General features: G+C 42.5%; 2 protein-coding genes across 5 annotated transcripts in view; one reads left to right on the top strand and one right to left on the bottom strand.

Annotated features, from left to right (window-relative positions):
* The window catches only part of synrg (synergin, gamma), a 108,392-nt gene extending 88,752 nt beyond the window's left edge, over window positions 1-19,640 (top strand). For all 4 annotated transcript variants that reach the window (XM_059655271.1, XM_059655269.1, XM_048557106.2 and 1 more), the window contains one exon: window positions 13,022-19,640. In XM_059655271.1, the coding sequence (XP_059511254.1) occupies window positions 13,022-13,153 (132 nt within the window). In that variant the 3' untranslated portion in view covers window positions 13,154-19,640. The remainder of the gene's footprint in view (window positions 1-13,021) is intronic.
* The window catches only part of dusp14 (dual specificity phosphatase 14), a 77,966-nt gene that overhangs the window by 5,043 nt on the left and 49,607 nt on the right, over window positions 1-23,316 (bottom strand). The window lies entirely within an intron of this gene.

The raw sequence follows: 23,316 nt of genomic DNA, 5'->3' as shown, positions 1-23,316 counted from the left end.
GGATATTGCAATTCTTCGACAATATTTTTTCTTCCATTTGGTCTATTATTTAAACATTGGTGTATTTTGCCTACTCCATCTCTGGTATTATATATTGGTGTTTTCCATTTCTTCACTTCTCACAAATCATTTGTGCGTAAAAGACTATATATATCACTTTCAATTTGTAATATTTACGTGAGTGAGAGGGGCAGAATTATTGCCGCAAATAAATGTCATTTCAACAAGAAATGGTAATAATGCAGCTGAATGCCTGTGATATATAATCTCTATATAAAAAACTGATATTGCACTTGATATTTCAAACTGTGTTTGACAGTTTTTGTAGCTGGACCCACATTCCCCAACTCCTTAAAATAAAACAAAGACTGCAGATGCTGGAGACGAGAGGCTGAATAGGCTTGGGGCTATTTTCCCTGGAGCATCGGAGGCTGAGGGGTGACCTGATACAAGTTTATAAAATCGTGAGGGGCACAGACAGAATGAATAGCCAAGGTATTTTCCCCATGTTAGGAAAGTCCAAAACTAGAAGGTATAGATTTAAGGTGAGAGGGGAAAGATATTAAAGGGACTTAAGGGACAACTTTTTTTTTTACACAGAGGGTGGTGCATGTATGGAATGAGCTGCCAGAGGAACTGATGGAGTCTGGTGCAGTTACAACATTTAAAAGGGATCTGAATGGATATCTGAATAGGAAAGGTTCAAGGGAATATGAGCCAAATGATGGCAAATGGGACTGGATTAATTTAGGGTTTCTGTTGGCATGGATGAAGAGGATGATAGGGTCTCTTTCCCTGCTGTACAGCTCTATGACTCTATCTGAAACAAAAACTGAAGTTTCTGGAGAAACTCTGCAGGTCTGACAGCACCTGCCAAGAGAAAGCAGAGTTAACAGTTCAAGTCCAGTGACCCTTCTTCACAACTGAAAGCTGGAAGAGTTAGGGAGGGGGTGTGTCGCAGAGAAGTGAGTCAAATAGTTGGAACCACGGTGACTTGAGAGAGGGGAAAAATGTGAGAAGCAAAGGGATTGCTGATAAACTGGAAAATAAAGTAAATGCTAAACAGGTGTTAACAGTAAGTGTGAATTGTTGAAAATGGGTTGGCTATGCTGGGAACAACCCATGCAGAACAGGACCTGGGGGTGTGGAGTTGGTAATGAACATGGAGGCTGTTCACGTTCAGAAATTGCTAAAATTAAGTGTTGAGCCCTGAAGGTAGTGAGGTACCTAGGCAGAGAAAGTGGTGTTCTTTCAGCATGCATTGACCTTGGAGCATAGCATCAGGCCTAAGAGGGAGATGTTGGCATGGGAACACATTGGTGTGTTGAAGTGACAAGGCAGCGAGAAGCTCAGGGTCATTTTTACAGACGAAGCAGAAGTGTTCCGCAAAGGGGTCCCCCAGTCCCTGTTTTGTCTCCCCAGTGTGAGACTGCATTGTGATCAGTGAATACAGTAGGTGGGGTCAAGTGCAGGTAAATCATGCTTCACCTGGGAGCTGTGTCTGGGGCCTTGGAGAGTGAGGAGGAAGGAAGTAAATGGGCAGGCACTACACCATCTGCAATCGCCTGGGATGGTACTGTGCGGCTGTGGGTAGTGCTGGAGTGGAGGAGGAGGAGTGAACTGAGGTGTCTCAGGTCCCTGCAGAATGCTGACAAGGAAGGTGAGGGGAATATGTGCAGCAGCTGAAGGTTCAGGGTATGCTTCACACACACCAGTTGGTCTGTTGTCACATTGACTTCCAGCCCCAGAAAATACTGACCCACAAAGACCTCAGAATATTGCACAGTAAAACAAAAATTAGGGAGACCATAGAACTTGGTACTCTACTCCCTACCCACCAGCACCTTACCCTCTTGCCATCCAAGCTTCACACATGTATACTAACCTTTTGAAAGTAGCTGTCAAAGTGGCTTTACAGTTTTCATAGCAGTCAGCTGCTACGTTCTGGTCATGGTTTGCTTTCCCCCAGCAGTTTTGCACTAGGAAGGAACTGTCCCAATGGAAGTATGTCTTTGGAATTCTGAAGGATCCGTGACTGGAATGACTGGTCAGAAATATTCTTTCATGGTATGAATGTGGCAGTCTCTCACAAAGATCCAACCTAATGGCATATCCACATCAGAGGGCCACCTAGTGTTGAGTTACGAATATGCATTGGTTCACTTCAGAAACTATATTTAGTGCTTCAGGTTCGGATGAAGCGTATCCATCTCTGTGCCAACCAGACCAGGAAGAGTCTAAGGTTCATAGCCAGTTTGTGCAGTTGAAGGTGGTCTGAGCCAGGGCATCAGAATTTGTTGCACTGCTCCTGAGTTGGGAAAGGATTTATGCTTCTCGTTCATAATCACTTTCTGGTGTCCCCTTTGGAAGCGTGCATTGGAGGACCTTGCTGAAAACTGGATCAGGCTTACCTATGATGACTTCCTTAGTTGAACAACTCATAATTAAATATTGGCCATTTAGAAAGGATGCAGAAAGCAGCAACCATTGATTGGCGAGCATGCTTCATCGAAGGTGCCAGCATCAGCAAGAGAGGAAAAAAGAAAGTAGTCTCTTGATTTATGATATGTGATTCTGTGATCCTTTGAATATGCCAAACAATGTGAAGTTGGAACTACAGGGATCTGGTAGAGTATCTGGGATGGCTTTCTGATGACACGAAATTGGATGGGAATGTTAATTTGTGAGAAGGATACAAAGAGACTTCAAGTGGGTTTGAACAGGTTAAGTGAATGGGTATGAATGTGGCAGATGTGATAGATTGTGAAGGTGTCCACTTTAATCGGGGTGGGGGGAAGAACAGGGGCAGAATATTTCTTAAATGATGAAAAGTTCAAAAGTGTTGGTGTCCGTAGGAACCTGAGTATTCCTGTTCATGAGCAACAGTCGGTAAGGTAGGCAAATGACATGTTGGAGCTCATCGCAAGGGGATTTGAGTGCAGAAGTAAAGATCACTGAAGTCGTATATAGAGCCTTGCTGGAGAACTGTATCCAGTTTTGGCCTCCTTATCTAAAAGATATACTTGCCATGAAAGCAGTTAAATGAAAATTTACGAGATGAATTCGCAGGTTAGCAGGGTTGTTTTGTGACAAAACATTGTGGAAACAGGGTCTGTTCTCCACAACTTCAAAGAGTACGAAATGATCTCATTAAGACTTGCAACATTTTTGCAGGGCATTGCAGGGTGAACGCGGGTAGGATGTTTCCCTAGACTGTTAAGTCCACAACTAGGAAGTGTAACCTCAGAATAAGAGATAAGCAATTGAACACTGAGATGTGGAGGAATTTATTCACCCAGGGTGATGTTGATCTTTGGAATCCTCTAATTAAAGGCCTCTGGAGGCTCGATCACTGAGCAGGTTTAAAGACTGAATTTGATAATTTTCTGGAGGTTATCAGAGATATGGAGTTAGATTGGGAAAGTGCATTTGAGGCAGATGGTCAGCCATGATCTACTGAAATGATGGATGACATTTAACTGGCTGAATTGCCTTTTCCTGAATGTTCCTGAAGTCTAAAGTTGAAGTTTAAAGTTATAGTCTAGTAACCTGTTGATTCACTGGTTTCAAATCATATTGTCACATGAACATAAAAATTAAAGCCTACAGGAAGAATTCAGGTACCAATTTCATTGGTGCTGGAGTATTAGCTTGAGGAATGCTGGAAGTACCTGGCAGGACCAATAGCACCAATGGAGTGAGAAACTTATGTTTCACAGTACCTCGGTAGCTACGGACTCAAGGTATGATTGACTGTACGCGGATGAATAAGCGCAAGCTGATGCGAACGGTGACACTAGATGATAGCAGACAAGCCCAAGTCCCCAGCTAGAGTCGCACCCCAAACTTAGCGACGCAGGAAGAGAGGACACGAGGCATTTAGAAAAAGAGCTTGTACTGTCTCAGTCCGAAGACACACAATGGACACAACTCGTCTGTGTTTATACATTAGGAATGACCTCGACCAATCAAATGCGTAGTAGCGTACTTAAGCGCCCATCAGCCAATGAGAAGCGAGCTTATTGATAGGCGTTCTTTTTGGCCGGGAAAGCAACATGGTGGAAACGGCGTGAAAAACTCGAAACTCAAACCTTAGAAAAAGCAAACCATCGACAGTGAGTAAACGACACAGATCTTGGGGATGGAAACATCCCGAACACCTCCCCTCTTTGAAGACTGTTAGTAACGTACAAGCTTTGGGTTCACCTGGAGGTGCTTGGCCTGACAACGTCTTCAATCTGTCTGTCTTCTCGGTCGGAGTGCCAGATCAACCAGAGTTTCGCTCTCAAAGTTTGTCTCATCTGGTTCCGTTGAAACGTGTCTAGCCAAACACGTCAAGGTGAATTTCCACCGATGCTTCCGCTGACTCTGCAGAGTGCCACTGGCGAGGTTGGTTGCAATGTCTTGACCAGAGGGAATCACCAACTGCTACGTCGTACAGCACCCTCCCTCGTTTTCTTACAATCCGCCCTTCAATCCACGGGTCGTGCTTAGGTCAGTAGTCACGAACATACACGTGGGAGCCAACTGTGAAGGGAGATCTCGCCACCGGTGTTTCGGTCTGTTTTGCATTGCTCGGAATCATGGTGTGGTTGACCGTTCGCAGCTTTCGACCCATCAAGGCTTCCGCTGGGGATTGGTGGTTAGGCAGAGTTTCGTTGGGCGTGGAGCGATACACAAGTAGGAATCTCTGCAGTACCTCGACGGACGTCCCCTCCCCTCGAGCTTTAAGCAGGGCTCGCTTGAAGGTGTCAACAGAGCGTTCTGCTTGGCCATTGGATTTGGGGTAGTAAGCCGGAGAGCGGATGTGCGAGATGGCATGCAAGCGGTAGAACTTGGCAAACTCACTAGACGTGAATTGTGAGCCGTTGTCTGTGACGGTAGACTCTGGTAAGCCACGTTGACTGAAAATTTGGGTCAGGGCTCGTGCCGTCTGCGTAGTCGTTGCGGGCGCCAAGGGGACTATCTCGGGCCAATTGGAAAATGTGTCGACCAGAATCAGATAGGACCAACAGTCGATAGGCCCGCGAAATCCAGATGAAGGCATGACCATGGATGTTCCGGCCGCGACCAAGGCACAATTGGCGTTCTTGGGGGATTCTTGGCTGCTTGTTGGCACCGAGGGCAGCGTTTGACGAAGGACGTGATGTCACCATCCATACCAGGCCAATAAACGAAGCTGCGTGCATTCGATTTCATCCGAGAGGTACCTGGGTGGTGGAATGAAACTGGCGGAGAACACGTAAGCGGAGTGTCTTGGGTACCACAACACAGTCGCCGAACATAAGACAATCATTTACAACACACAGTGACTCACGGTGATGGAACAATTGCTGCAACTCGTCGCTCAGTGGGTGGGCTGGCCATGTATCTCCAACATAACGGATGGCTCATTGTAGCATTGGGTCCGCCTCCGTCGCTTGTTGGATCTCAGTGACAGTTACCGGTAGACCGCGTATGGCGAGGGTCGGGTGGTGGATGGCACAGTCATCCGTCGCCCGTCGAAATGGTGGCGATGACGGCCTCTTCGTCAGAGGTGGGATAGTCGCTGATGAGGTATGAGAGAGCATCAGCTTGGCCAAAATCTTGAGTGCGCCTGTATTGGATGTGAAAGTCGTAACCGAGGAGAATTAGCCAACAGACTCCAACGCTGGGCGCTGAGTGTGCCAGGATACCTGTTTTGGAACCGAAGATGGAGAGTAGTGGTTTGTGATCGGTTAACAGGGTGAACTTACGGCCGTAGACCAACTTGTGGAAATGCCAAAAACCAACGCGAGGGCTTCTTTCTCTATTTGGCCGTAACGTTTTTCTGCAGGAGTTAGAGTCCTGGAGGCGTGCATGATCGCTTTCTTGCTGCCATCAGGGAAGACATGAAGGATTACGGCACCAACGCCATAGGCAGAGGCATCAGCTGCCACTACATTTGGTAACTGCGGATCATAGTGTGTTAAGAGGAGATCAGATGTGAGCATAGACTTTAGCTGACAGAAAGCTGCTTCACACTCACCGAACAGTTCCAAGGCACGTCTTTTCCAAGCAGGTGGTTTAGCGGCGCTCGGACGTTGTGTAGCGATGGAAGGAACGCAGAATAATAACTGATCAACCCCAGCAACAAATGTAGTGAGGGAACGTCCGTCAGGGTTGGCATCTGGTCAATTGCGCGAATGTTTTCCGGATCAGGATGGCGACCAGAGGCATCAAAGATGAAGCCAAGGTACTTCACCGACCGGAGGAAGAATTGGCACTTTTCAGGCCGGAGGCGGAATCCATTATCCTGAATGTGCTGAAGAACGGCCTCGGTGCAACACCGCAACTCTTCGGAGGAACCAGTGACGATCAAGACGTCGTCCAGGTATGCGGCTACACCTGGGATGCCAGATAAGATCGTATCCATTACTTGTTGGAAAATAGCTGGGGCGGATTTGACACCAAAAGGTAAACGCGTGTATTGGAAAAGGCCTTGATGGGTGTTTATAGTCAATAACTCACGGGATTCCAGTGCGACTTCCAACTGGAGCTTTGCGTCAGCAAGATCAAGCTTGGCAAAGAAATGACCTTCGTTCAGGATAGTGAACAGGTCATCTGGAACCAGCAATGGGTAGTGGTGGTCTTTCAGGGCTGCATTAAGACCAGTAGAGAAATCAGCACAGATGCGGAGCGAACCGTTGACCTTTCTGACGACGACAATAGGTGCTGCCCAAGAGGAGTAGGAAATGGGGGTTAAGACTCCCTGGTGTTGGAGGCATTGTAGTTCAGCATCGACCTGCGGCGGAGGCGTATGGTACGGGTCTCTTAGGGCAGAAGACCGGTGTGGCATTAGGTTGGAGTTGTAGCACAGCTTGTGTGGCAGAGCAGAGTCCCAAGCCGGGTTGGAAGACCGATGTGAATTGTTTCACAATCTGATTGGACAGGTCAAGGGGTGCAGCAGGGGACTGCACCTGGTTGCAAATTGCGTTGAGTGGCAGATCGGCCAAGCCCAGAAGGTCAAACCAGTCGAGCCCCAAAAGGTTGAGATCCGACGCAGCGACGTAACATGCGCCGTTGAATGTTTTGCCGCGGAAGGATATGCAGCAGTCGAGTTGCCCCGAGAGGTTGAGGTGCCCACCACAAGCGCTGATGGCAGTTTTGGAGGTATCTCAGACTGGAGGTCTCCCGAGCTTGCGCCACATTCTCTCGGAGAGAACGGTGATGTCCGATGCAGTGTCCAGCTGCAACCAGACCGGGTGGCCATTGACGTTGACCGTGATGTACTTCCTTCGGCCAGGGGCATTGACTTGGAAAGTTGCCAGCAGGCTTCGGGAAAAGGCAGCCTTCTTCGGCGGTTTGGGTGCGTCAGGTTTGTTGGCTTGTCGAGATTTGCAGTGGCTGACCATATTGCACCGGCGACATCGATAGTGCTTGAAGGGGCAGAGCCTGACAAAATGCCAGACCCCGCAGTGCCAACAGGGGGATGGTGGCGGCTTCTTCGAGCCGTTGTGAGAGTTCAGACCAGAATGCGACGAGCCAGAGGACGGACCAGAGGAAGACGGGCCAGAATTGGAAGGACCGGAATGTCTGGTGGCCTGGCGAACTACATGAACTTCGGAACCCCCTTGGCTCCCAGATTGGACCGAAGTGGTGTCATGCTGCAGATTGATCAACTGTTGGTATTCGTCTGTGATGGCGGCGAGAGTCAGCGTAGGGTCCTGTTCCAACCAATTGAGAAGGCGCATGCAGATATCTGCAAATTTAGGGGACTGGAGACTGCATATAAAGATAAGTGCTTTGAAGTGATCACCAGTGAGCGATCTTAACTTGGAACGTTCACATTCATGGTTAACTATCCCAACATGTGTCAGAAAATTACCTGATTCATTCATGACCAACTTTAAGCAACGGAAGCGTATGCTGAACAATGATGACCGATCACCGAAGTGCTTCTTGAGCGATTGAACTGCGGCATCAAACGACCTATCCGCGGGTTTATCTGGCATGATGAGGTTGCAGTACTTGTCCAGCTCTGCTGAGCCAAGTTTACGAAGCAAGAGCCGGACTTTCCATGCATCATCCTGACCAGCGAAGTTGACACGAAATAGCTCCTCGTAGCGACGGAACCAGGTATCAAAAGTAACATTGGCCTCTGGGTCATACCCAAACTCAGTGATACTGTCAGCGATGCCGTCAATGGAAGGCGGAATACTAGTAGACACTGCCGGTGCATCTCCATCAACTTTAACTGCTGTTTGAGTAGAAGCTGCAACTTTTCTGGGTCCATTTTACGAACACCTCGTCGCCAATCTGCTATGTTTCGCGGTACCTCGGTAGCTACGGACTCAAGGTATGATCAACTGTACGCGGACGAATAAGCGCAAGCTGACGCAAACGGTGACACTAGATGATAGCGGACAAGCCCCAGTCCCCAGCTAGAGTCGCACCCCAAACTTACTGACGCAGGAAAAGAGGACACGAGGCCTTTAGAAAAAGAGCTTTTACTGTCTCAGTCTGAAGACACAAAATGGACACAACTCGTCTGTATTTATACATTAGGAATGACCTCGACCAATCAAATGCGGAGTAGCGTACTTAAGTGTCCATCAGCCAATGAGAAGCGAGCTTATTGATAGGCGTTCTTTTCGGCCGGGAAAGCAACATGGCGGAAACGGCGTGAAAAACTCGAAAGTCAAACCTTGGAAAATGCAAACCATCGACAGTGAGTAAACGACACAGATCTTGGGGATGGAAACATCCCCAATAGAAGCAGAATTAACATTTCAGGTCAATAATCTTTCACCAAGACTGAAAGCGTTTGAGATGTAACAGGTTTTAAGCAAGTACAGAGGCATGAAAAAGTGATTGGGAAGGCCAAAACAAGATGATGATCTGTGATTGGGTTCAAGTAGAGGAGATCCAATGACAGAATAATGGGGCAGTGAAAAATGAGTCAATAATGGGGACAGGTTAAAAAAAAACAGAAGATGGATTTAAAAAGGTATAAGTGATCACAGCAAAACTATCACCAGTTGCTGTCCAAAAATATGAGGACTTCGTTTATGATCTAAAAATGTTAAATCTGTAAGGCTGTAACATGCCTGACAGAAGATACTTTGCTGTTCCTGTTGCATATAATGAGTTCCACTGGAATAGTTCAGCATTTCAAAGAGACTGTTTCCTCTGCAACTTCATAGTTCACTTCACCTCCCAAGTTATCCTGTTTCTTTCCCATGACACCTTTCTAAAAGCAGGAGAGGCAGAATGTCCTTTCATGTTACTTTCTCATCTTCTGAGGCTCCAAACACTGAAACAGAGATTTACTTGCCTATCTTTTAACTTGGTGCACCGTGTGTAGTGCTCTCAATGCTGTCTCCTGTATGATGGGAAGACTGTAAAAGCCAATTGAGTGATTCCAGTGCCCACAATTCAATCAACTCTGTGACTCAGAGCTTCCATTGTTTGTTATTTTCTTCTTTACGTGACTGCAATCTCAACTTGCACAGTTCCAGCGAAGCTTGACATAAGCTAAAAACAAAGCACCTTGTCTTTTGATGAGATACTTCAAAGCTTTCAAACTTCAACATGGACTTCAGAAATTTCCAATCATATTATCTGTATCTGTTTTGTTTGGGTACTGGTTGTTGTTGATGATTCTGTTATTCTCATTTACATCTCCTCTAGAACTTTTGTTTCTTATCTCTTTACTGTCTCATTTTGATCTGCACCATCATAATTTTAATCATTAACTCACCTGCCCTCTACCTTTTATAATAGGGTGAGTTAATGATTAAAACTATGATTACGATGCAATTTTCCCCACTCGACTTTTCCCTTTCTTAAATACTACTTGTTTAAAATCTTCTGAATCTAGCAGAATCACAGAATTGTGATGGTGTATAAAGAGGCCATTTGGTCCATGGTTTCTGTGCCAGCTCTCCAAATGAGCATTATTCTAAATTAAGTTATTTAACTTTTTGCCAGAATAAAAGAGTTAACTTGAAAACATTAATTGTTTAGAGGTGCAGCCTGACCAGCATTTAGTTTTCAATATTTGAAAATGCTTTTTGAATGCTTGTTAGTAAACATCTGAAATACCGGCTGTGGTGTTTTCTTTGCATGCAACAGTGAAACCTGAAGAGAATTTTTTTTTGGTGTAAGTTTGAGGGATGCAACGTGTTGAAATTTTAATTTTTCTGGATGCAGCATTGAAGAAATGAGACCTTTTGAGGATGGGATGACATTGTAACTCCATTATTTTGTTTTCTTTAAGAAGGAAACATCTCTGTATATGATACCATTAAGAAATATTTGTTTTTAGTTTTTAACATGAACCCTGAAAATAACTTTGCACATATCATAGAACCCTTTATGTATCTTTTTGAGTTCCCATTTCATTTCTTGTTTTAAAGGCAACACAAATTGCAGTTTGTTTCTGTTATCAGAAGTGTCATTGAATTTGTTTTCTGTGTTGTCTGTCAGTATTTTTCAGCTTTCATTTAAGCAAAGTAAACTATTTTACTGAATATTTTGAACACTGTGAAGTAAAATAAAACTTACTTTTGAAGAGGGATGGGTTTGCACCAAGTAACATTGATGGACAGCTGTGTAGTTAAACTAAATTGGTTGGTAATGTGCTGGAATTTACAGGAAAGGTTAATTTTAACGGTTAGGTTAAATAAAATTATTTTTGGCCATTCAGTAAATATATCATTATTTTTGCTTTGTGTTAGCTGCTGATACAATGATGTTTATTGATTTGGGATCACTGTTTAACACACCACCAATTTTCATGTCATCTGCAAACTTATTGCTCATACCTCCTACGTTCCTGTTTAAAATCATTAATGTACATTATAAACAGCAAGGGACCCAGCACTGAACCGTGTGGTATACCACTGATTATAGACATCCAGTTACAAAACCACCAGTCAACCGTAACCTTCTGCTTCCTGTCATTAAACCAATTTTTGATCCAATTGCCAAATTTCCTTGGGTCACATGGGCTTGCCTTGTCAAAAGCCTAACTGAGGCCCATGCAGACTACATCATCTGCACTACCCTCATGTACACATCTAACCAGCTCCTCAAAAACTCTTGAATAATAGTACCACATTTCCTGTCCTTCAGTACTCTGGGGTCTTTTCTATGGCCAGAGAAGATTTGAAGATTAATTTCAGAGCCCCTGCAATCTCCCCTCTTGCTTTCCACAGCAACCTTGGATATATTTCACCTGGGCTGGCAATTTATCCACTTGTAAACTAGCTGAATTGCTAATTTGTTCAACTATATCATAGTCCCCCTATTTGATTTCTAGACTTATATTGCCTTTCTCTATTGTGAGTAGAGTTCGAAAGTACTCATTTGAAACTTCAGCCATGTCTTCCAGCTCTCCCCACACACTGCCATTTTGGTAACTAATAGATCTTCCTCAATCCCTGGTTATTCTCTTACCCCTAATATACTGAGAAAATCTAATGGCGTCTTCTGTGTTTTGTCAGTGTTTTTATATGTTCCCTCCTCACTGTACTAATTTCTTTCTTAAGCTATTTTCCATGCTGTTCTAAAATATCCACAATTTTCAGCCCTCAGTATCTAGCATAAGCTTCTATGCTTATCTCCGTCCATGGTATCTGTCACACCTGCTGTTCTGTCCTATCATTATTCTGGTTGAGGCATTGACATACAATTGTTCCTCCATTCTGATTAGGAAATATTTGAATGAGGAATATTTTCCTTCTGGAGCATTTCCACAGCTCTCAGCATGAGCTTTGAAAAAGGTCATAGTCTTTTTAAACATTTGCTGTTAATTGAAGAGTTCATTTTTGTAGAATACGACACTCTGCTGTAAGGTCTATAAATTGTTCAATCTGCAAGCTTAGGCCAAAGCTGCAAGAGTAGAGTTTTCCCAAAATCAAGCTTCTAACTATAATTTACCTAACCTTAACAGTCTTCAAGAACTTTGCCCTTTTAAATTGTTCAATGCACTAAACATAAATGAAGCCATGATTTGTGGATGATTTTCAGATTGGTATCATGGCATGCATTTGATAAGCTGGACTTGTTACACTTTCTGCAAATTTCAATTAATACTGCTTTAAATCTGCTCAGTCTTAAGGGGCTTGTCAGTCAAAATATAACTCGATCGTAATAGAGGAAGCAATTAGAGGTGTGAACAGGTCAACATTTATTTCTGAATTGTACAAATCTTAACATCTGGCATGCTGACTCAAACACCTGTGGATCATATCAGCTCTTAGCGAGTGGTAAGCATTCTGTAAGAAATAGAATTCTAGATGACTTTTTTCAGACTAGTGAAAAAACCTTAGTTCAAATAAATCTACTGTGTGTGGTCAGCTTGGTTGACAGTAATTTGTAATTTTCTGTAAAACATTAATCATCCTTCATTGAATTTTTTCATATACATTTACTGTATATATTTGTGCATAATTACAAACCCTCACCAATTGCACCAACCAAAAAAAAATCCTTATATGTTATACAAGATAAGGTTTGATATTGAAAAGCTCTTGTTCACCACAACTGTATTGCACCTCCTCTTGTGTCGATTGTCTGTTGCTTCACTCTTTGAATACTGTGACATCTAAATGGCAGTGACTTGATGACTGGTGGATCCTGACATCAATTTGAAATGTCTCCTCCCTGCATTTACTCTGCTGGTCTGTGCTGTTTGAAATAAATGGTGAGAACTTCAGCAGGAGCCAGGAAAGAAGCAAGGTCATATTCAGATATGTGCAGCATTAGGGGAGCTGAGTAAAGCAACAGCTGATGGACATGGCTTGTTGTGGCGTTGCATGGTCTGCCTTTCGCAAAACTCTTTGACAAGCGTGGAACCTGAGGGAAAATATAGTCCACACATCTGTCTTCTGAAGTTTTACTTTAAATCCAGAGATTTCTATTTGAATATGCAAATGTATACAGTAACCACATCTGATGTCAAATACGTACTGGATCATAAATGTTCATCAGCATAGCCACATAATGCTAGTTGTGTTTAATCTGAAAGTTCTTATTGCCACTTTCTCCTTTCCAGGCCTTCAACTCAGAGAGTGACAATTTTAAATTGTCTTATGGCGGTCACCAGTATCATGCCAGCTGTGCTAATTTCTGGATTAATTGTGTGGAGCCTAAACCACCAGGCCTCATCCTACCAGACCTGCTTTGACCTATCTTCATGGGAATTGAAGGATATCAAACTTAATTTATCCGCTGCTTGCACATCACTGACATTTCACATAAATTGGAGGATGTAACCCATAATGAAAATCAACTTGCAACTTGTTTTAAGTATATTTAATATGCACCAAAGTTGTTTTGAAGTTATTTACACAAGTCACTATCTAAGAAAAATTTAAGTTATATGATTGCTGAAAGATTCTCCTTCCAGAAAATATGCAGCAGTACTTCAGATTCAAACAGACCTAATGCTTATCTGTCTGTTCTTAGGCACTTGAAGTCCAGGGTTGCATTGCAGTTGATAGATACAGTGAGGCGGCATTGGTATAAATGTTACAGGATTTTAAATGGGCAGACTTACTGGGAAGTGTTAGCCTCATTTTGATTTTGTAATTATATGAAAGGATACTAAAGTCTTTATTTTAAATGATCTAAATGTCTGATAGTCAAATGAGTTACGTCTCACTTCACATCATTTAGATGTCCTTAACTTTCAATAGTTCTTAGCGAAAAGTGAATTAACTGGATGATGGTTGTTACGTGCTTCCTAACTTAATGTGGTAAGGGAAAGCACAAAATTTATAATGCACAGGTGGGCACAGAATTGAACTAACATCAAAACCTTGTACAGGTCCATTTCCTCACTTTTCTTGAATTCCAGGTAGAAAATGGCAGAGTGGAGGTGAAGACTTAAAAACATTTACAAAACATATCCAGCGGATATGTATTGTGTTACTTGATGGGACCAATGATCTTTGTAATGTGAAAGCTCTTAGAAATTGACCAATCTAGTTAATCGCTATGTGAATTTTAAAAATCTCCCTAAATGATCACATAGAGTAAGATCTTGCAAACTGCATTTGTTTGTTTTCTAAAATATATGTTTGTCTAGACTGTCAAATGCAACCACAGTTGAGCTCACGTTTGAGCTCAATTTGAAGCAATGGTTATCAAAGTCCATTGATATTCAGTGGGGGTAACTTTGTTATTGGCAATTGCTGTGAAATGGATCACATGCAACCAGCTGCCTTCTATGCATTTCTCTGATGAGAGATGGATAACATGTAGCTAAGTTGATATTGTCTATTTTACACCATCACCCACAGCCAAAGTTTTCCTGATATATCCACTAACTCATATTAATATATCTTCTGATAATCTCAAAGTATGCACAGAATTAGTTTAATTTATGAAAATGTCACCAGTGTAAATTGTCAAAGTACACCACTAAAATTGTATTTGGGAAGGCATTGAGGCAGTGTTGTGCTTTTTGTAGGTTCCTCTTGGTTGCAGTTTAATGTTTATCTAGATCTCATGCAGTTAAGATGTCATTATTAAAACACCCCAGTTTCCCTGGGAAAAGAATTCAGTGTTCTTGTGCAGTGTACAAATTGATATGAATTTTTGTTAGTACAGTTCAGCACTGCTTGGTTAAACATTTATATTTATTTATATGTCTATATGTAAAATATCATTAAAATTATGCTTCTTTCCTTCCCTTTTAATGCAGATCTTACACTGGTCACTGTTATGTTTGCGCAATGATTAGCTAACAAAGAGGATGCTCATTATGGTGCAGTTCATGATGCACCTTATTAAAATGTGGAATGCATCAGCCAAGTATTCCAGTATCTCTGGAATGGCTATATTGGTTTTGATCACTGGTATATGTGTTGGGATAATGGCACTTCATAGAATTTGGTGTGTTTGATTGTGCTTGTTGGGGAGCATTGCATGGCTAGATTCTTTTCCTTGAATAACCATTACAAGCTTAAATTCTTGCGGCAGAAGTTCAGTTTTATAATAATATGTCTACTTCAAGAAACAGTTTAAATTGACTAAATTTGCTGCTAAAATAACAGAAATAGAGTACGTTGAACTTTTAGTCTGAACTGAGCCAGGTGCAGTGAAAATAATATTGATCACTGTACAATAAATTCTGTGAAGGTTGCAAAATTACTCTCCATGATCATGTTATTTTATCTTTCAAGGACTCAGCTCTGACTTTGTCGATTGAAACTTTTGCTAACTTTTGTGAAGAAATAAATATGTGTTGAATATTTTAAGATGAACTTCACTATTAGTTGAGTGGACGGAATGGAAGAAACAACTCCAGGCAGTATTTGCATTATCTGCACGGTCTTTTAAACGATACAACTCCATTTTCTCGTCTGTAGTGTTTAAATGAAGTACAGGAGCAACCTCAATGCTTTCCCTGAGTTGGTTTTAATCCGCCCTGTGTGTGAGGACTAGGGATGGGGGCAATGCATCTTTTAATTTATCTTGTATATAAGATGAGCAATCTTAACTGTAATTGCATTTTAATGTTAATTTTACGTTTGTTAACATTCTGTGGCAATTGTTTTCCACGTGGTGTTTGTAATCATGGTGTGGTCAGGGAAGGGGCTATTTCCAGACTTCCTTTGATTGAACGAGTTTTTTGCTAAATTTGACTGTCTGCATCATTTTGCTGATTACTGGTAATGGGATAAAATGCTTTATGCTCATTCAACATGAGAGATTAACAGCATGATTGAAAGTTTTAAATGCATCATCAATCGCAATATTGTATTGCACCTCAAACCTTGCTGTTCGAGTTTGCAGGTAAAATGTATGTGTCACGTATTGGCTACTTTTTCTTGGCATGCATTTCTAAAAATGGACATTGTTTATTGTTTTGGCATGCTTTTAAATTATAATTTTAATAAAGAATGTAGGATGAAAGTGTGTTTATAATCATGTTAATTGTCAAGATTTTTGATGGATTTTTAAAAAAACTTAGTGAAGGTAATGACTGTAACAGTCTCTCGTTAGCAATTTAGTGTAATTGGATGGCATTTCGCTGCAATGACTCAGCACCAGATTTAACATCAGATTGGGTTCCTCCTCATTGCCAAGAACTCTAGTGTCCTAGGTTACTGTTTCCAAGGTGACGTTCTCGTTGCTGTAGAAACCAAGTGCTTCATTACAGAATGTGCAGCAGTCATTCTTGTGCAGCAGGTTTCATCCACTTGTGGAAACATTAATACTTCCTATGTTTGAAATTATACTTCAGTAAATTCATTGGAAAATCTCAGTTGTCCCCATCAAGGATGGAACTAAACACAAACTGTATATGCTGAAAAATTTCGCAACAGCAATTCAAAAATCGAAAGCCACATTTTTGAAAATTTAGCAGTCTGTTTTTACTACAAGCTTTAGATCCATAAATTAAATCTGAACAAAAACTATTTGCTTAGTTCTTTATGTAGCTTTGTCTGTCACAAAATTTTGATGTTTGCAATTAAGTTGGAGATACACTTGATGCATTGAAATTCTTAAGAATGTGGAATGCACAGGATCGGGTTTAAAAAAAACTATTGTGCCCTGTCCTACTTGGGAATTATCATGTTGCATAACACCTCTCAGGCATCACAATCAAATTTTTCTTCAGGTTATTTATTTGTAAGAATATTAAGGTCAGCTTTACAGTAAATCAAAAGATGTGATATGGAAACTGGCAGCATAGACTTTGTGTTTAAACAGAAAGCTTACCTCAGTTCTTCCCTTCATATCTTACTGTTCTCCAAGCCGTGCTTTGGTGTGCTTGAGTGGGTAGGATTCTAATCTTGGGTCTCTATCAATGTTGCTATTGCTATGAATCAGCAGAGCCAATCTGAATCTTTTTGCATTTTCGTCTGAAAGTGAAAACTGCTGATTTTGGTAATGGGAAGTTGGAGTGTAACATGAGAACAGAATACATAAATTTACATATTGAGTATGGACTTGGATCGAAATAATTTTAAAACTAATTATCTGTTCTGTCCACAGATGCAGTTTGATCTGCAGTGTTTCTGGCATTTCCTGGTTTCTCTTTGTTTCCCAGATTCTCCTACATTTGGCCTAATGGCTCTGAATTAAGGAGAGAAAAATTAGCTTCCATTCCAGATCTCCATGATGAGCACTAAGATTGAGGAGGTGGTCACTGATCAGATCACGCTTGGCTGTGACATTTTCTGCATTCAGAAATCCTTGAGCTTTCTTTTAGAGGCATACACAGAAATAACAACTAGTTATAAAGAGGTCCTGGAAATTTACAGTTTGTTGTGTCTGCACCAGTTCTCCCAATGAGTAATATACTTTGTGCAGCACCCCTGTTTTCTCCCTGTAATCCTGCATGTATTTCCTTTTTAGATATTAATTCAATTCTCTCTTGAAGGCTTCAATTGAATTTGCCTCTACCGTACACTTATGCAGCACATTTCAGATCTGAACCACTTACTGCTTAGAAATGTTTTTCCTCATATCTCCATCGCTGTTTTTACCTCATCCTTTGACCAATGAGAATAGGTTTTCCCTATCAACTGTCTTGACTGCTCATGATTTTGAATACCTCTGTCAAATCTCCTCTCAATCTTCTCTTTTCCAAAGAATGTAATCTGCCAAATAAAAATCTATCTGAAGTTCTGAAACTTACATTTAAACTCCAATCTCAATAAATATAGTTGGGGAAACAGTTCCAGATTTCCAATACTCTGTGTGGAAAAACTGCTTTCCAACATTACCTCTGAATGGTCTGGCTCTAATTTTAAACTCTCAATCTTCTGGGATTCTTCAGAGAAAATAGTATCTTTCATGATACCCCTTTCAAATTCTTTACTCATTGTAAGTGCCTCATATAGATCACCCCATAATCTTCTACAGAAGCCTAGTTTACACAGCCAGTCATCATTAACCCCTTAATCCAAGGTCATAAGTCATAGAGGTTTACAGCATGGAAATGGGACGTTTGGTCCAACTTGTCTGTGTCCAGTTTTCACAATTAAACTATCTGTCTGCAACAAAAACAGAAATTGCTGGAAAAGGTCAGCAGGTCTGGCAGCATCTGGGAAGAGAAGTCAGAGTTAATGTTTCAGATCTGGTGACCCTTCCTCAGAACAGTTCTGAGCTTTTCTAGCAATTTCTTTTTTTGTTTCTAATTTACAGCATCTGCAGTTCTTTTTGGTTCCTGTTTGTCTGCATTTGGTCCACATCCCTCCATACCAATCCCATTCATGTACTTCTCCAAGTGGTAATGCTTTTAATCCTCCCAAGGCCAGTATATCCCCTGAGATGTACTCCAAAAGCAAAGGTTCAGTCTGATCAGCAGGAGGAATGTTGCAATTAACTGCACTACTCGGGTCTGAGGAGGGGAAAATCAGTCAGGAATCTGGCAGTCAGGATATCTAACAGTCCCTGTTTGTTTGAACATTGTAGATGTGGATTGCCCAAGACCTAATAGTCTACTAAAAGTCACTTCTAAACTCAACTGGCAACTCCTTGTGTGTGATGGAGTGGCTGCTGTTACTTTTCTGAAGCAAACTGGCAAAAAGAATTAGTGGAAAAGCCCCTCTCTCCAGTGATGTTGTTGTTAACTCAGTGGAATTTTTTTAAAAATTCATTTACGGAATGAGGGTATCACTGACTAGGCAGCATTTATTGTGCTTCCGTAATTGCCCATAGGGTAGTTAAGAGTCACATGTAGGCCAGGCAAGGATGGCAGTTTCCTTTCCTGAAGGATATTGGTGAAACAGATGGGTTTTTCCCCCAGTAATCAACAATGGATTCACATTCATCATTAGATTCTTAATTCCACCATCTGCTGTGGTGGGATTTGAACCCAGGTCCCCAGCATGTTGTCTGGTTCTCTGGATTAACAGTCCAGTGGTAATACCACTAGGCCATCGCCTCCCCTGTAATCCAGAACATTGGAATTTAAATCCAACTGTGGTGAAGGAGAATTTGAATTCCGTTTAAAAACAAATCTGGAAATCCTAAAGAGTTGATTTCTTTTTTAAAAAAGATCATTATTGGATTGTCATTAAATCTCTGATTTATTAAGACCTATAGAGGAAAAAACCTACTAATCTTACCCTGTTTGACCCGAATGTGACTTCAGTCCAAACTGTTTGACTCTTAACTGTGTTCTGAAATACTTGGCAAATCATTCAGAGCAATTACGTCTAGACAGTGGATATCAGAGGCATCACACCATAAGGCTAAATAATTTAACGAGAATTCAGATACACCCATATACTGTTGAGCTTTGAATGTAACTGTGTTAATTCTGATGAAGAGTCACTGGACTCAAAACATTAACTCTGTTTTCACCCCACAGATACTGACAGATCTGCTGGGTTTCACGAGCAATTTCTGCTCTTGTTTCAGAGATCCAGCATCTGCAGTTCTTTATTTTATTAAGATACACGCTTTTGTACTTGTTACCTCAAAGTGCCTCCTTGCATTTGTTCTGCCTCAGTTGTCCAGAAACTCTTCAAAAGTTAAGTCAATTATATTTAAACAGGGTGAGATCTTGTGCTTTGCAAGAACTTTGGCAAGTGTATCAATTTACTATGTACTTGATTTTTCAGAATTATTCTATTGGTAGTGTAAATCTTGCTTAAATTAGTAAAATTAGATTGCAGGAACTAGGTGTAAACTGCAGAATAACAAAGTGTGGAGCTGGATGAACACAGCAGGCTAAGCAGCATCTCAGGAGCACAAAAGCTGACGTTTCGGGCCTAGACCCTTCATCAGAGAGGGGGATGGGGAGAGGGAACTGGAATAAATAGGGAGAGAGGGGGAGGCGGACCAAAGATGGAGAGAAAACAAGATAGGTGGAGAGGAGAGTATAGGTGGGGAGGTAGGGAGGGGATAGGTCAGTCCAAGGAAGATGGACAGGTCAAGGAGGCAGGATGAGGTGGTAGGTAGGAAATGGAGGTGCGGCTTGAGGTGGGAGGAAGGGATGGGTGAGAGGACGAACAGGTTAGGGAAGCAGAGACAGGCTGGGCTGGTTTTGGGATGCAGTGGGTGGAGGGGACGAGCTGGGCTGGTTTTGGGATGCAGTTGGGGAGGGGGAGATTTTGAAGCTGGTAAAGTCCACATTGATACCATTGTGCTGCAGGGTTTCCAAGCGGAATATGAGTTGCTGTTCCTGCAACCTTCGGGTGGCATCATTGTGGCACTGCAGGAGGCCCATGATGGACATGTCGTCTGAGGAATGGGAGGGGGAGTTAAAATGGTTTTTCCACTTCAAGCCCACTGACTCCCACAGCTACCTAGAATACACCTCCTCCCACCCACCCTCCTGCAAAAATTCCATCCCATATTCCCAATTCCTCCGCCTCCACCGCATCTGCTCCCAGGATGAAGCATTCGACTCCGACACATTCCAGATGTTCACGTTCTTCCAGGACCACAACTTTCCCCCTTTAGCGTGTCTCCCGCATTTCCCGCAACACATCCCTCACACCCCGCCACAACCGCCCCCAGAGGATCCCCCTCATCCTCACATATCACCCCACCAACCTCCGGATGCAACATATCATCTCCAACACTTCCGTCATCTACAATCCGACCCCACCACCCAAGCCATTTTTCCATCCCCACCCTTGTCTGCCTTCCGGAGAGACCACTCTCTCCGTGACTCCCTTGTCCGATCCACACTCCCCTCCAACCCCACCACACCCGGCACCTTCCCCTGCAACCGCAGAAAGTGCTACACTTGCCCCCACACTTCCTCCCTCACCCCCATCCCAGGCCCCAGGATGACCTTCCATATCGAACAGATGTTCACCTGCACATCTGCCGATGTGGTATATTGTATCCATTGCACCCGGTGTGGCTTCCTCTACATTGGGGAAACCAAACGGAGGCTTGGGGACCGCTTTTCAGAACACCTCCGCTCGATTCGCAATGAACAACTGCACCTCCCAGTTGCGAACCATTTCAACTCCCCCCTCCCATTCTTTAGATGACATGTCCATCATGGGCCTCCTGCAGTGCCACAATGATGCCATCCGAAGATTGCAGGAACAGCAACTCGTATTCCGCTTGGGAACCCTGCAGCCCAATGGTATCAACATGGACTTCATAAGCTTCAAAATCTCCCCTTCTCCTACTGCATCCCCAAAACCAGCCCAGCTTGTCCCCTCCCCCCACTGCATCCCAAACCAGCCCAGCCTGTCTCTGCTTCCCTAACCTGTTCTTCCTCTCACCCATCCCTTCCTCCCACCTCAAGCCGCACCTCCATTTCCTTCCTAGCGCCTCATCCCGCCTCCTTGACCTGTCCATCTTCCCTGGACTGACCTATCCCCTCCCTACCTTCCCACCTATACTCTCCTCTCTACCTATCTTGTTTTCTCTCCATCTTCAGTCCGCCTCCCCCTCTGTCCCTATTTATTCCAGTTCCCTCTCCCCATCCCCCTCTCTGATGAAAGTTCTAGGCCCGAAACGTCAGCTTTTGTGCTCCTGAGATGCTGCTTGGCCTGCTGTGTTCATCCAGCTCCACACTTTGTTATCTTGGATTCTCCAGCACCTGCAGTTCCCATTATCACTGTAAACTGCAGAAAATGTTTTTTTTTACTCATCGCAGTTATATAGCTGACTGTTGGTTTACAGTTGTGGTAATATATGCTGGATTCAGATAAAAATTCAGGCACTCGTTTTAGGACACGTCATGGGTGCAGAGTATATTCCCTGTGACTGAATGGTGAGACCCTAGACACTCCTGATGTTGGACCTAAGATCATTTCAATGGAGGTGGTGAACTACCCTTAGACAAGTGATCAGGCTGGAAACCATCATTTCTGGAGAGTGGGTGAAAGGAGAGACAGGCTGTTGCTGGCTGGGGGAGGTGGCAATGGTCAGGAACATGGAGATCAGCCTTTAGGTATGGCTGGAGTAGAACAATCAGATCTCAGGCCAGAGAAATTAGTAACCAATAACTAGGTAATCAGGATTTGAAGATGGGAGGTGGGGTAATTAGTAATAATGGGAACTGCAGATGCTGGAGAATCCAAGATAATGAAATGTGAGGCTGGATGAACACAGCGGGCCCAGCAGCATCTCAGGACAGCTCCTGAGATGCTGCTGGGCCTGCTGTGTTCATCCAGCCTCACATTTCATTATCGGGGGTAATTAGTAGCTGGGTCTAGAAGATAGCTGGGACGGAGAATTAAAGGCAATTCATGGAAGAGGAACACAGAAATAAGGCCTTCAAAGGTCTTGTGGCACAGTGGTCATTGTCTCTACTCTGGGCCTGAAGGTGTGTCATAATGTCTGGGCAGGTTGATTTAAAAATATCTATAATTCAGCCAATAAATGTGGGGTATGAATTCATACCTTATGTTCCTGATTTCATGGTTGGGAACAGCAAATGAAGAGTTTTCCAAGGAGAGAGTGTGTTAATTGGCTGTCCTGATGGAGATCAGCGACTTCAGCATGGCAGAGAGTGAGCTGATCTTTATGGATGAGTTATTTATCAGATTATACATTTGTTGATTGCAGTGTAAGGAAGTAAAAACAATTGATGCTGCTACCAAAACTAAACATGGTAAGGTACAACGTATATTGATTGTTAAACACTGAATAAATGTTCCTGTTTTGCTGGACAAAACTTGAATCTGGTGTGAAAACATATTTGTAATGATGCAAAGTTGTATTTTGTCTGGTATGCTGGAATGTTAATGCAGTGAGCATTCAGGCATTCTACATTAAGTTAACATGGCAAGCTTCTACTTGGCAAATGAATGCTCTTAATCTTTTGATAGATATTTAATCACATGCTCCATTTGTAGTGAGGCTTCAGATCATCTCTGAACCACGTGACAAAATATTGGATACTTGTTTGTAATCTGAGCCCAATGACGTTGGTTGCACTCTTGTAATCCACAATTTAAGTATTTAAAGTAAATATAAACGAGGCAGTGACATTTTTCATTTCCATTATTTGTTTTGATGCAAATATTTGTGCTTGCTTTTTAATACCTCGATGCAGTATCTCAATCTAAATTTGTGCAGTGTTTCAAGGTTACTTTAGTCAGTGCATTGCAGAGAAAATGCACTATACAATGTGTATAATGTTGCTTCAGGGTCGTCTTCAGTGCTATCATGATTCTGTCTGTTTCTGATCACAATGCTTACTGTTGTAAATTATGCATTAACATGAATTAAGTGTAACAGTAGTTCTTGAGTAAAGTTTTTGTGCTGTTAGAACAGACAGGAAAAATGTGCTCTACATAGAACAGCTTGGAGATGCTTTTGATCCTTAATATCTAATCATCGTGTTAATCCTAGAATCATTTTTTCGTTGTAAATGACAAGTTATGTTGAACCCATCTGAAGTGTGCAACA

This window comes from Stegostoma tigrinum, chromosome 27 (genome assembly GCF_030684315.1).
Source record: "Stegostoma tigrinum isolate sSteTig4 chromosome 27, sSteTig4.hap1, whole genome shotgun sequence".
Classification (NCBI taxonomy): Eukaryota; Metazoa; Chordata; class Chondrichthyes; order Orectolobiformes; family Stegostomatidae; genus Stegostoma; species Stegostoma tigrinum.
The sequence above is the reverse complement of the archived record's forward strand: the minus strand, read 5'-3'. Positions and strand labels throughout refer to the sequence as shown.